The following is a 13,909-nucleotide window of genomic DNA, read 5'->3' as shown; positions in this document are numbered from 1 at the left end:
AAATTAAAAAATAAACACTTTGCTGCTCCCAAAGCCAGGGCGAAGCCCTGGGGACGTGCGGGGGAGGGCGAGGGGCTCGGCCGTGGGTGACGGCAGGGAAGGGGCTGGCTCTGCCCTGGCCTTTGCAGACAAGAGGAGGCAGCGAAGAGGATTTTATTTGGCAGATGCGTGCAGCTATTGAGCTTATGCAGTAGTGGGTTTTTGGCTGCCCGAGTGGGTAGCCTGTTGTTTACTGTTTATGGATTTGTCAGTTTTAATTATTGTGAAGTGCCCAGATGCTCTGGCGACCAGTGCCATAAGCATTTAGGGAGCAAATATATAACGAAACACACTTGAAAACACCTCCGCTTCCTTCCCCGTCCCTCTCCTCCCGGGACACCTCACGGCAGAGAAGGCCAGCTCTCCTCGGCGCTGGGCAGGCGACGCTCCGGACCGACGGAGCGCAGTCTGGGGCTCTCCCGCATCCTCCCACCTCGGAGCTCCGGCTCCATCCCAGCCATCCCCACAGCCAGCACAGGCCGACGACAACTTGGGCCCCCTCTTCGCCCCCCAGCGCCGCGTTTTGCTGCTCCTACACCCCCACCGCAGCCCCCGGGCGTGCAAATCTGGAAGCAGATCTGCTTCCTTGCACCTTTCTTTTCTTTTTTTTTTTACCGTCCATCTTTTTAAGGTTATTGGACTCTGTTTTATATAACAAGGTTACGTGCATGGCAAATAGTATAAATGTATCCCAGACGCGGCCGTTTAGGAATGCTCCCCCCCGGTTACATATGTACTTTTCATCTGCGGTAGTAGGGCTGCAAGTGGCCGTCTCCAAGCGCTCAATAGCCCGCTCTTTCCTGACTCCATTGTAATCCATATTCCTCCTCCCTATGTGAAACGCTTCGCTAGATAAATTCCACTGTATTTCAGAAAGTTTTCCACAGCTCCTTAAGTGTTTCCATATGACACTGTACTCTACAGGTAACTTGAGTTAAAGCCATTCCTTAAGCAAAACTCCCTGTAAAATTTTCCACTATCTCAGCAGTACTCTATGTGCTGTCATTAAAGCAGAGCACATATATTTCTGAGCAGGATTTGCCGCGATGTCAGATTGCTCGGTGAGCCTCAATTAGTTTTGTTTTTTTTAAAAATATATTTAAAAAAAAAAAAAACACCAAAAAAAAAACCCAACCTTCCTCGCTCAGGTCTTTTGCCTGTTCATTTCCCGAGTTCCTTTTTAACGGGAGAAGATGCAGCTTTCTGAGCGGCGCAGGGCGCAGGCTCGGAGCGGCGTGGATAATGCCAGCCTTGTTCCTGCTGCCTTTTCACTCTGTTCCCAACCCTTCTTCTTTTTTTTTTTTTCCACCCATTTCCCCAGGAATGGCAGCGAACCCTAAATTGCAAACACCTGCTCCATACATCATCCTCAGGCCTGGCAAGACCGAACCGGCGGCGATGCTCTGCGTTCCTGCGGGGAACGTCTCCCCAAAACCCTCAGCCCCCCGTCCCCAAGGACGGCAGCAAAAACTGCTGCACGCGTAAAGAAGTTTAATTTGCAAACGCGCTTTTGTGCCGAAAGAGTCGCTCCTGTTCTCCAGGAAGCCCTTGGCAGCGATGGAAGAATCCCCCAAAGCAAAAAAATGTGTCATTTCGGACGCAAAGAGCCCGAAGGACAGAGGGAAAAACCCGAGTTGTGTAAAACAGGATCGCGGCGCCCTGCGCACGCAGCGACTGCAAAACATCTGGCTGGATTCTGGGGGGAGAGAGAGAGAGAGAGAGAATCCAAGATGGCAGGGAAGATTAATTATTTTGTAACTTACTCTGGTTTCAATGAACTTTCCTCTGGTTATAATCAAGGTTTTAAATGGCATATTGGCTGCACGCTGGGCAGTGGTAAGCTGAGGTGGGGTGCTCTGTCGTTGGGAATGACAGAAGCAATCAGCCAGAAACCCGACTTGTAACCGTCCCGCAGAGCCCGTTACGCTGAAATAGCTATTTTGCCACTGGTTTAATTAATAAGCTGTATTATTGGTTAATTTTATACCGTTCTGAACTTTTGTCAAGGAAAAATGGTTAATTTTAGAGTGAATGGATTTGATGCAGCAGCAATAATGAATAAACAACTTTTTTAAAGGTATGGGCTCCCAGATTTGCTTTGCTTTGATTAAACCCCACTTTTTTATTACACAAATAATGTCCATTATTGATAGACTCCTTTACAGACAAAGCATCTCCCCTGTCTTCAAACTGCTTTTTAAAAAGCTATTAAACACTCCGCTCCCATCCCAGGGTTTTACACATGCAAATACACCCCTAAACAGTTTTAATTCTCTTTTTTTCCCCTCATCTATCTCCCTGCTTTCCAGATGGACCACCAGCTTCCCACCACTGCCAGCAACAGCTTGTGTATTGTTTGTTTAAAACAAAGATGACGCATTAAATATCATATACGGCGCGAGGAGAGGGGTTAAGGATAATACTCGCGAGCCGAAACGCCGTGCTAAGCCGGTCTCAGCCCATCGCTCGGCAGGTTGGTACACGCAAAGGGAGACGGGATTTGGCCACCCTCTGCCTTTAGGGAAGGCGCTTCCCTCCCCGCATCCAGGATCCCCTGCCTCCGGAGAGAGTTAAACTTGTGCGAACACTCTCCAAATTATACGGGCTAACCAACAATTATGTCATTTCATTCAAACATTCATTCACCCGTCATGTGCCCAGATTAAACAGTAACACTTTGTTTGAAGCATTCTGCTGAAATTAGCAGACCAGAATTGCCTTCACCTATATTTAAAGCCCTCAGCCCCGCGCCAAACGTAGCCTCGCCTGAACCCAGGCGGGTTTAGGCAAGAGTTTAGCACTTTTATACGAATCGAACCCACACTTCTGTGGGCTGCACGTGCATACGAGACTGTTAGATTTCTGCTGGTGGCGATGGCTCTATACAGACATGTTCACAGGGGTACGGGGCTGCTAAGATTTAAAGGGAAAATTACGAATCTGAGAAGAATTTATGAATCTGAAAAAATTACGACTCTGAGAAGCGGTTTAGCCTTACTTACAGCCTCCCAAAAAAAAGTATTTTCAAGCTGTGATAAAAGAAAAACCATGCACAAGGGCTGTAGCTTGGTCAGTGTGCTGCGGTGACTCGGAAAAAAAGCAAAATCTGAGTTTAGGGCTGGCAAGCTTTTTACCGGTTCCTTCTTTAAGGACGGGGATCCGGGACGCGAGCTGGATTTTAATCCTCATACTTTGCTCGAAAGCAGAATACGAACCAAACCAAGACCAGCCCTCTCCCGCATGCTCGTCCAGAATCTCCCATCCGTGGGACATGGGCAGCCCGGCACCCCTCGCCCCGAGCACAAACCAGCGGCGCCGGAGAAGGGAACGGAGCTCCAGGATGCCCAAGGCTGGCATTAATGCTAAAATCTGTAGTGCTACCAACATCTCCGAGATGCCAGTTTGCTGCCATCAGCTTTGTGTGACAGGAGAGAATAGCAGGCAGATTGCGTATCTAATGAGCCACACATATTGAAAATCCACAGCAATCTCTGGAATACATGTGGATTTGTCTAAAACTCTAAAATATGGCCTGGATGGTGTCCTGACTGCCAAAACCACAATGAATTCACTGTTACTGTCACTAATCTCCATGTATGTTACATATGGTTGACATTTTTCTTTAACTCTCATATTTTTTGCATGTGTGCCTATATAAATAGGGTAAGAGGGAGGCTAGGAGCAGGCAGACAAACAAACAACCGGCTGCGATGCACAACATTCCCATTAGGCACTGGAAAATTAGTCCGAAGTGTGTCAGACAAATCCGTGGAGCCCCAAACAGCCCGTTTTCAAGGGTAGGTGAAGCCGAGGTCCGTCCTGGGAACCCAGATGTGCCTCCCTGGCGTTAGGCTGCAGCATTCGGCCTGAAGTCGGGAGGGCTGCTCCGAGTCCTGCTGAATCCAGCGGGAATCTCGAGGCATTTCAATATGATACGGGGCACTTCGTGTGCTCCTTCGGGTCATTTGTTTAGAATATTTAATTCATGCTTCATCTTAAAGAATTTGATATTCATATGATATATGTTGCCTTGACCGCCCGATTGGAATATGAACCCTTCCAGAAGCAGGAATAAACCCCCTTTTATTAGCAATGCAATATTACATGGCGTGCTGGCAGAAAAGTTGTATGTGAACTAAGAAATAATATTTCATGCATTCCTTCTACTTTCTAGGCAAATTTATGCCAGATTTTATTCCACTACAGCGTTACGAGCGGCACTGCTTATCTCTGTTTCAGTGCACTTCTACTAAACAGTAGGTCAGCTGAAAACTTTGTTTACCGCCTGAGGAGAAGCAAATAGTAGTCATGCATGGTTGGCAGGGGCTTGTGATATGATATATTCACTGCTGTTATATGGCTCATCATATAATTTAAGTCTACTGTAAACAGTCTATTTATGATACACATCCCTTTTGGACATGTAAATTCCTTGGCTTGCGAGAACAGCATTACGGTTATGGGTATGTTCCTCCTACCAAGCGGCACTCACCGTTGGTTAAATGTTAATATAATGAAGTGAATATGGTTTCCAAAGAGGAGAAGACCTCTCTTAATCATCACTTGGAATAAACTCAACAAAATCTCAAGCTACGTCTTTCTTTGATGGTTACCTCCCAGGAGATCCACTTGCTCCCCTCGCCTTTTTTCCAAGTCTAGCTGTTCCTAACGGGCTGTTCTCTTTGGACTTCCTATAGCAATATGCTTTTCTTCTCTGTTAAAGCTATAGCCTCTCCGATGGTGCTGTGGGGACGGTACCCACAACAAAACGAGGATGTCAGCAGCTCTACTGAAACACAGAAAACAGCATGGCCAAGGGCTCTAGGGATGGGTGAGAAATTTTACAGTCAAGAAAAAGCAGCCGGTCCCACCCCACTGAGGTCCCCAGGATTGTCCTGCCAGGGACCCTCCTTCTGGAGTTTCTCTCTTGCATCATATCATGGCTGTGACAGCTCACACCCCTATTTTGGGAAGAACGAACCCTGAGCACCATTGCCCTGATGATGCCCGACGCTGCGTATGAGCCCTCTCTTCCTAGTCCGTATGATAAACCATTCATGGTTTTTATTTGCCTCCTTTATATTTGCCACTCAGATTTTATAGAAGACACTCAAGCAGTCATGCTTGAGTAGTCCATGGTATGGACCCAGGAGCAACCCCCAGGTTATGTGCTGCACCTGATTTTGAACAAAGAGACTGCAAGTACACGCGCCGAAGCCAGAGATACTGGCCTTTATCATTGACACTTTTTAACTTTTCAAAGCTCAGGAAGAGCTCTTCGTGGTCTAAAGCCAACATTTCTCACAAAAACTCAAGTGGTGACTTTCTACGCGTGTGCCAGGGGAGAGCAAATCTCAAAGTGTTTCTGAAACCCTATAACAGGGTTAGGTCCTACCACTCACTCCTCAAAAATTATCCTTCTTCCACAACTTTTAATTTACTTCCTTTCTAAGGGGATGTGTCAGTAGCAAAAAGCATTGGAAATCTCTGGGGGTTTTGCAGGTGCATGTGGACGCACGGGCAGGAACGGCCCCAGCCCCGTCCGTCAGAGAAAGCACTGCCGTGTTCATGAGAACAAGGACAGCATTATCCCAGGCACAACATCAGACCGAGCGGATGGGCAGCGGGGGAGTGGGTGTCATCGACTTTCATTTTTGAATATACAGGACAGTTTTATAGTTTGCTACATTTAAATAAGTTCCTACATCACTGGTACGTGGTCTGACCTAGACTGGTAAATGTCTTCTGCACGCCAAGAACGACAGTAATGGTGACACCCTCAATATCCGTGCTGTGGCTGGACGGGGCACTGCACAAATACACGCCGTCTATGCTCTGGAAACTTTAAAATCTTAAGCAGAAAATAGAAAAAAAAGAAACAGCGGCGCTCCCACTTTTATTCCTGACGAACCGTACTATTACAGAACCAGTTAAATAGTTTGCCGAAGGCCACAAAGAAAGGCTGTGGTGGAGCTGGAAAGGGACCCAACCTCTGCACATTTACAGCCACGTGCTCTAACCAGTCCAGTGCTTTCTCCTAGCGAAGATTACCATATTCAATACTTTTCTAAGTACTTTTGAATAATTGTAACCACCACTTACTTTCATCTGAGTGGCTGCGAAAAGCTACATCATCCCTCGGTTTAATGTCTTTCCCCAAGAAGAATTGCATTTGAAAAGAGCACGAGCAAGCCTGAACCTGCTAATTACACTACAGTACCAGGATGGAAAAAGTCATATAAAGGTATTCCTGACGTTATATATGCTCATGTCAGTCAGGGCTTCTAAAAAGCCAGAAAAAAAATGACTGCAACTTGTTTAAAGTAGACCTTACAAAAACACAGCTGGTCTTTGACTAGTGGTAGGCATTTTGTGGCCATTTCATGACTACAATAGTGGTTAAAATCTATCGCAGCGGAGGTGCAGTAAGAGCTGTCTTGTTCTTCACAGAATTGGGCTTATCTTCAAAAAAGCGAGCTACAAGAAAAGCATGAGGAAGGGATGGGTGTGAGAGCCAGGTACCTCCAACGGCTCCTTAGCGATCACACCATTGATGATCAGTGATGGATTAAACAAACGCACGTCCTACGCAAGGCTACATGCAAAATAAACAAACAAACAAAAAAAAAAAAAACAAAAAAAAAAAGACAGAAAGAAAAAAAAGACCCGTAATGCATTCTTATTTTGCAGAGCCCTGATTGCAACAAACTCACTCAAAACTTGCCCCCTTCTCCCCACCCGTGCTGGGAGCCCGCATGAGAACAGATTTCATCAGCCAGAAAAAGGGGTTGCATTCAACAACTTTCACCGGCCCGTATGTTCGAATGCTCAAAGACCAACGCTCAAAGACAACCCGCAGTACTCATTAAATATCAGCAAAAAAATTATGGCAGGTATACGCGTAATTTAAATCATTTAATGCCATGCAATTTATGCCAAATAACAAAGAAGAATATCGTGTGATGCCAGTTCTTCTGATTAATGTGATCACGCTTTACATTTCTTTGGAGCTTCTCCTAATGAAGGGCAAGCAGAAATTTCCCCCCGCTAAACACTTTCCAGCTCCGCTTTACTTTCTAGTGCTTTCCCTTGTAGCACACATCATTCATTTTGCTGAGCAACTACATTCACTTCTATTAGGCAGCTATTAATTACCTAGCCCTAATGGCAAGGTGACAGTGCATTGCATCGCCATCAAGAAGAGCAGATCGGAAAGTTCATGAAGAACCTGGTTTTGAATAAAAATGAGGTTTGTATCTGCATCTTCTCCTCCTTGAGTGAATTGCGTACAGCGTGAAGGACCGCCGTGCCGAAACAGCCTGGTTAGGGCTGGGATGGGAGGGCTGGTCCCCGGCCATTCGGGATGGCTGAAGGAATTGCTCTCTGCGCCGCCTGACCTGCACAGCTGGATGGGGATTGCTGTTGACAGGCGTCCCAGGGAGAAAGGGAATAAGAAACGAAGAGGCAGTGAAACCCGAAGGTCCTCTGGAAAGGAGGAGAGGAAGCGGACTATCCCCTTCTCATCGCATTTGGAGACAGATGTTCTCAATATCCCCAGCTCCGAAGGGTAGGAAGTGGTGAGCACAACTTGAGGAGCTCGGGTACTCTTGGCAAACGGTGCCGGGTTTGTTTTTTTTAACTTTCTGAAGAACTAAAATGAATAGTGGTTTTAGTGGCATTCGAATCTGTCCATGGCATCTTCCTATCTGCTTTAGGGATCTGCTCCCTCCCAGTGCCCTGGAGGAAGAGCCCAGCCGAAGGAGCAGCGGGCTGGTCTCACAACACAGCTCTGGACGAAGCTCAAGAAGACTCTCCGAAAACCCGCACCTCAAACTGAGCCCTTCCACATTTCTAGAGCAGATGTTACAGGGACCGACAGAGTCACGCGCCTCTATTCATCCCCTACAAGCACTTTCCTCTTTAAAGGCATCTGGGGTCTGCTCTGCCATCGCCGTGCGGGGATTTATGTACGTTGTTCCCATTAGCGTTAATGGTAGTTAGACACATACAGCAATTTCTCTCACACTTCAGGAAGAGAACAGAGCCTTATGGATGAAAAGTTTGCTATTAAGGATTCTTAATACAATGGAAACATTCTGTCTCTTTTAATTGTAATTTACTTCTAAGTGTAACCGCTCTGGGTTGGGAAAACCAGGATTCAGTCCAATTCAATTATGCAATTCTTGCCACCTGGTAAGCCTTGTTATTTTATAAAGAGTACTGTAGTAGAACTGGCAGATTCATTCATGTTCAGAGCATAAGCGCCGTATACTGTGTAATCACCGGCTCATAAAAAAGAGCGCAGCGCGAAAGTCAACCGCTCAATTATAATGCAATCTTTAAAAAAGAACATGCAAAACCGGAAGGCAAGATTCATCTTTGGTTCAGCTGGTTTACCTTTATAAGTTCGCTGTGATCTTTGCTTTGCAAAGCTTTTCAGCACGGGCTCAGCCTCAGGTTAAAGCCGAGCCCGACCCGACTCACCCCGGCGCGATCCATCGATCGGCACCTCCTTGCAGACGCCGGCGGATAATCCCCGTCCAACTGGGCACCGATGGGGAGGGATGCTATAATCACGGGGATGGGGGAAGAGTTTTATTGGGCTAATGCACATCCACTCTGACTTAGCTAATGAAGCTGCAACGAGATAATACAGGAAAGGAAAATATGGCCCTGGCGACTGGGAATGCCTTCATTACCCCGGGACATGGGCGCCTGAAAGACGATCAAGACCCCATGCCACCCCCTGTCCCCACGGGCTAACGAGCTTCACCACGTCCTGTCATTGCTAAAAACCCCGAGCATCACTACATTTACTGCCCGTATCAATGACTCGTGTACTCCCTCGCATAGGCGCAGTGGCAGAGGCACATAAGAGGTATTTTTTTGCAGCAAACAGTTAATAGGTATAAGAAAGCAGCAGGACTGGCCGACGGAACAGTTTTTACTCTACCCAGTAAGTATCTGAGCGAAAAACTCCCCTTGTCTTCAGCAGCTTTGGCCTAACCCCTGCCAATCCTCCTTGCCCGCAGCAGGCAGTGCCCAGCAGCCAGACGTTCAAAGGAGGACCAGGACTTACCCACAAGCACTGGAGGCTAAACCAACTAAACCAACGCCCCAAACCCATAACTGGAAGATTAGTTGTGGTTTTTACTAAATGAATAGTATCGAAACTTTATTTTGCAGTTCTCTTTCTCTGCATTTCTGTATTCCAAGATAAGGACCAAAATTTGCAGTCGCCTTGGAAAGTTTGAAATAACTTGGAGAACCCAGGTGGACCGGCCAACTCTGCCACAGGAGGACAGAGGGTGTCTCTGCCCATCATCACTATTGTCACCACTGTCACTCGACCTCTTCACACCATTTTACAAGCCCTCCGTCCCAGGAGGAGAGGTTTCAGCCTGTACTGGATGGGATCTCCTCCCTGGTTCCCGTCCCAGACGGAGCAGACTAAGCCGGGGTTTGCCCATGTGTGCCAAGGAGGGGGATGAGGGACACCAGAGCTGGGCTTTACCAACTCCGGAGATACTCCACGGACTCCCCACCTGACAGCTCTGCACCTCCGACAAGCAAGAGCGGGATGTTTTGAAATCTTGCGCCTTGTAAATAGGAGACGCACAGCCCGATCATAAAAATGTAAAGTATTAATTAATAGTATAACTTCGGTTTGTATTCGAGCTCCGACATAATGAACCTGCCAATTTTGATTGCAAAGTGAAAACTCATCTCTTTATTTTGGACAAATAGGGTTAAGCTTCTTAAGCAATTCTTTGTTGTTTTGACTTCAACAATTTATGCAAATGAGATGTTAATTAGGGTAATTGTAACTTAAATTATGCTTGTGTAAACCTCTCCATTGGTAGGAAAGTGTGGGAATCCAGACAACTGGTATTTAAAGCAGCTGTACTAACTCACTTCTGAAAGCAAAGCATACCAAGATCACTTTCATGTCTTTACAATTTGTTTTTATGAGGTGATAACATTTTTACAAATACCATCATTTTTGCTTTTTTATATTGTAAGTGACAGTCTGACATTTTACAACTGGCTTATTGAAAACAAGAATTGAGCACTCTCGCTGTAACGGACATTAACTGCTCAATAGAGATTCACATGCTAATGAGGTGAGAGGGGCTCCAGAAAGTTTTGATAAATGCGACACACACTCTAACTAGCAGTGAATGTGAGTTGACAAAGAACATCTACACCAGGGTTCAATAAAATGTAACCCTTTAAATTAATCATACTGGCAGTATTTAATAGAATGCACAACAATCTCTTTTCTGATGGCTATAAAGCAGAAGAAATGCAAAGTCTCGACAAATGAAAGTTCCCACATTTCCCTCTTCACACTGCTACTTTCATTCGAACTTCTACAATTGGTAAGAAAAGGTAGTTACTGTAAATAACAAAGTAGGAGGTTTAATTGTTTCCTTCTTTTAAAGCAGGATGCTTTTCTTCACATTTATTTGTCCGGATTCCATTGAGCAAATACCCCGACCCAAAAGATTGATCATAAAAAGCATCACCGGTTGCGCTCGGAAGGAAATTTAAGGATATCATATAGCAAAGACAGGCTTAAACAACCAGTTTTCTGCCGGGCCTTTTTTCAGCCCAACTTGGTGATTTTTTTTCCTTTCACTAAATATAGCTTGAAGGAAAACACGCTGCAGCGGTTAATCAGAAGCAGAAAGTGGAGTTCAGGGCCTTCCCTCACACCAGACTCCCCAGAGTTTGCCGAGATTCGCTCCAACGAGAGGTAAAACTGCAACTTGAGCTGCCGCATCAAAGCGCAGAAGGTGCAAAATTTTTCATCCCCGTTGCCTTATAAGTTTATTTTTTATTTTCCCTGTCCCACCAGTCCCGACCGGACAACACCGACCCTCACGCGTGAGCTCGTGAGATCCCAGGAAATAAAAAGTACTGGAAGGCCGGCCGCAGCCCTTGCCTCCGTGCGCTACGCTAAGGCGTTATTTCTTCCTAAAGTGACAATCCCCGATACCCTTTTTGGGTTTAGCCCGTTTTAATCTTGGCAGGAAGTGTAAATCTGTGCGCTCAGCAGCATCGCAGGCTTGCTGGCTGTCAACATTTTGCCTCCGCCAATGCTTGAGAGGTATTCCTGTCATTTCGCTGGGGTAGGAGACTTCTCCGTCTGACATACAAAAACTCCCCAAGTGGTGCCTTATGCCAAAACGCCGGCAAAACGTACCCTGCTCGCTGCATTTTAAGCCGTTTTGGTAACTCAGACTTGCTCACACTGTACGCAACATGAGGAGCCCGTCGGAGGCAACCTCACGGGCAGAGAAAGGAAAATATCCACGAATGAACCCAGAAAAACAATCCCCCACCCATCTCCCCATCGCTTTCGGACTTTATGAGCTTACTCCGGTAATGTTTTACACGGGTGGGCAGCCCGGTGAGCCTGCCTATACGAACACGTGCCCCTGCTCCCCGAGCGGTGTCGGGGGCTGCTCGACTTCTCCCCATGCAGAAATCGTGAGTCTGGAAAAAAAAAAAAAAACCAACAAACGAGCGAGCGGAGAAAGGCGTGCTGCAGTTCAGAAATGGCCATTTAGCCAAATTGCATACCTGTGCTGTGTCAGCTATATGGTAGATTCATCTCATTCCATTGGTCTAATGGATAGCAATTGAATTTAATTAGCAAAACTACTTTGACTTAGTCTCATACTGTGCTGAATGTAATGAAATCTTTCTCCTCTCTCTCCCTCTCCTCTTTTTTTTTTCCCCCCCCTCAAATAAAGAATGTCCTTAACTGCGTTCCACCGTTAGAATATTAAAAGCTATATATGTTACTCCTAAGGACGGCGTACAGCCATCCCCTTTCTCAGGCTTTAGATTTAGTTATTGTATTACATAACATAAAATAATTAAAAAGATACTTTGATAGTTACACACAGTATAAATTCAATTACCGCGATGTCTCCATTAAAAGCACTTTTATAGTATGAATAAAATGCAAATCCTCTTTATGGATCAATACCAGAAACATAATTCTACGCTTCATCCTGAGAAGGAAGTTAGCCTTAATAAATCACCCTCTTAGATTTAAAAAAAAAAAAACCCAGAAAACCAACTTTAAAAGATATGTATTTGAAGGTAGTTCTCTAAAGCGGACATGATGCTCCTATTTTTTCTGGGCTCATTTTTTAGTGGCAAGGTTTGCAGGCTGCGCCTCCTGCTTTCGTACAGACCCTGCCAGAGAGAAGGATGCCGAGGAGAAGAAAAGCCCCGGCCGCGCTAACCGGCGCCGCGGCCGCTTGCGGCTCTGCCTGGATTTATTGAAACGCCCCGGATCCGCCAGCGAGAAGTTTGCAGCAACCCGTCATCCCCCCCGAAATAAAGTGTAAAGAAATTCCTCCGGATGGGTTTGGAGGGAATATTTCTACCAAGCCTAACTTTTGCCTGGCCGGGCACAGCGAGACAAGTTCCTATGATTGATTATCGTGGCATCTCTGTATCTCTGACTTTGAACCATAACCTTTTTTGCGCACAATGACAGTTGGGACCTACCATTTGCCATCTGTAGAGATGGTGGGGGAGAAAAGGACTTCGCTTACATTAATCAACCAATTAAGAACGGAGTTAAACAAAACACTAAAGCATAATAAAAACCTGACTGCTTAATAGCTTTCTACTTTTAATAGTTGCCTTCCTGTAGCCTGCTGATGGGAGTAGCACTGCTCTGCCCAACCCCTGCCGGCGACCGGGCTCCGGCTCCGGGGCTGGACACTACCCGATCTCAAATGAAGCTGAAGGTCCTCTGTTCTGGGCAGGACCGAGTCCCCTACAGCGAAAAAAAAAAAAGAATAATATAAAAGTTTGGAACACAAGTTGTAAATCACAGCCCGACACTGCAGCCAGGCTCTCCCGTCAACTGCGATCATTAGAGAATTATTTTCGTGAGTGTAAAATTAGTAACTAATCAAAGACACAAATCACTGCTTCAGTAAGAATTAACCTTTTCTTTCAAAGCTCGGGGCAGTATCGAGACACCCCATATATTCTGTCGCCCTCCCTCATGGTCGGCAGCACATCCCGAAGGTGAGACTGAAATAGCGGCTGAATAACCACGTCTGGACCCTGCGCCTGGCCACCCCGGTGAGGCTCTGGAGGGGATCCACGCACCCGGCCCATGAGACTCCGAGACTAATTCTGTTCTCAGGGACGGCAGGCAAAACCACTTTTGTGCAAGCTGATGGAGAAATCTGGCTTCCCATCGCTGGGTTTGGTAAGCTTTGTGCAAGGCACTGCAGAGAAGGAGGAGGAAGACCTCTGTATTTCTGAAACGCGTCTTCGTTTGCGTCTCCAGTTGATGAGGTTGTGTTGTAGGTGGCTGCTGGTGAGGCCAGGACTGAAGTGGGACTGGTACCATCAAGAGGTACCACAGCAGCATCTCAGACAGCTGCTTGTTTCTGCTGCCTTGGGTGTACCCACCAGTGCAGCCCTTAACAGACCTCTTGGACTTCCCAACTTAGTGAAGCTACAGGAGAGCACGCGATCATACTGATAAAAAAACACCAAACATTTATTAGAAGGAATCCTCTTCAAGGCGAGGCATTTCAGACATGCCCAGATATTGCTAAAGCGTCCCTTCGCCATGACCCGCAAATGAAATGGACTGTTTTCCTTATAAGAGGTGAAGCGTATTTACCAACAAGGTGTACAGAAAACCCCATAAACTACTCAAGATGCGATCAGCCAAGAAAACGTGCAGTGTTACAACAATAAATACGTTTTTGTGATATTTAATAATAGAAATTCGGAACAAATTTGTAAAGATTGGCCAAAGCGGTCCCTCCATCCTCGTGCTGTACGTCTCTTTGTCTATTGTTCTTTTAATACATTGCAT

At 46.2% G+C, this 13,909-nt stretch overlaps 1 protein-coding gene across 12 annotated transcripts in view; it reads right to left on the bottom strand.

Annotated features, from left to right (window-relative positions):
* The window catches only part of NFIA (nuclear factor I A), a 258,402-nt gene that overhangs the window by 224,425 nt on the left and 20,068 nt on the right, over positions 1 to 13,909 (bottom strand). Inside the window, exon 3 of one of the 12 annotated variants that reach the window (XM_054211827.1) lies at positions 1 to 13,909. This exon is cut by the window's left edge and continues 22,023 nt beyond it. The exons of the other annotated variants lie outside the window; for them this stretch is intronic. Coding sequence (XP_054067802.1) covers positions 13,896 to 13,909 — 14 coding nt within the window. The 3' untranslated portion in view covers positions 1 to 13,895. 12 annotated transcript variants of the gene reach the window in all.

The sequence above is a fragment of the Rissa tridactyla genome, chromosome 8 (genome assembly GCF_028500815.1).
Source record: "Rissa tridactyla isolate bRisTri1 chromosome 8, bRisTri1.patW.cur.20221130, whole genome shotgun sequence".
NCBI lineage: Eukaryota > Metazoa > Chordata > Aves > Charadriiformes > Laridae > Rissa > Rissa tridactyla.
Note: the sequence above shows the minus strand (reverse complement) of the source record. Positions and strands in the feature narration are given on the sequence as shown.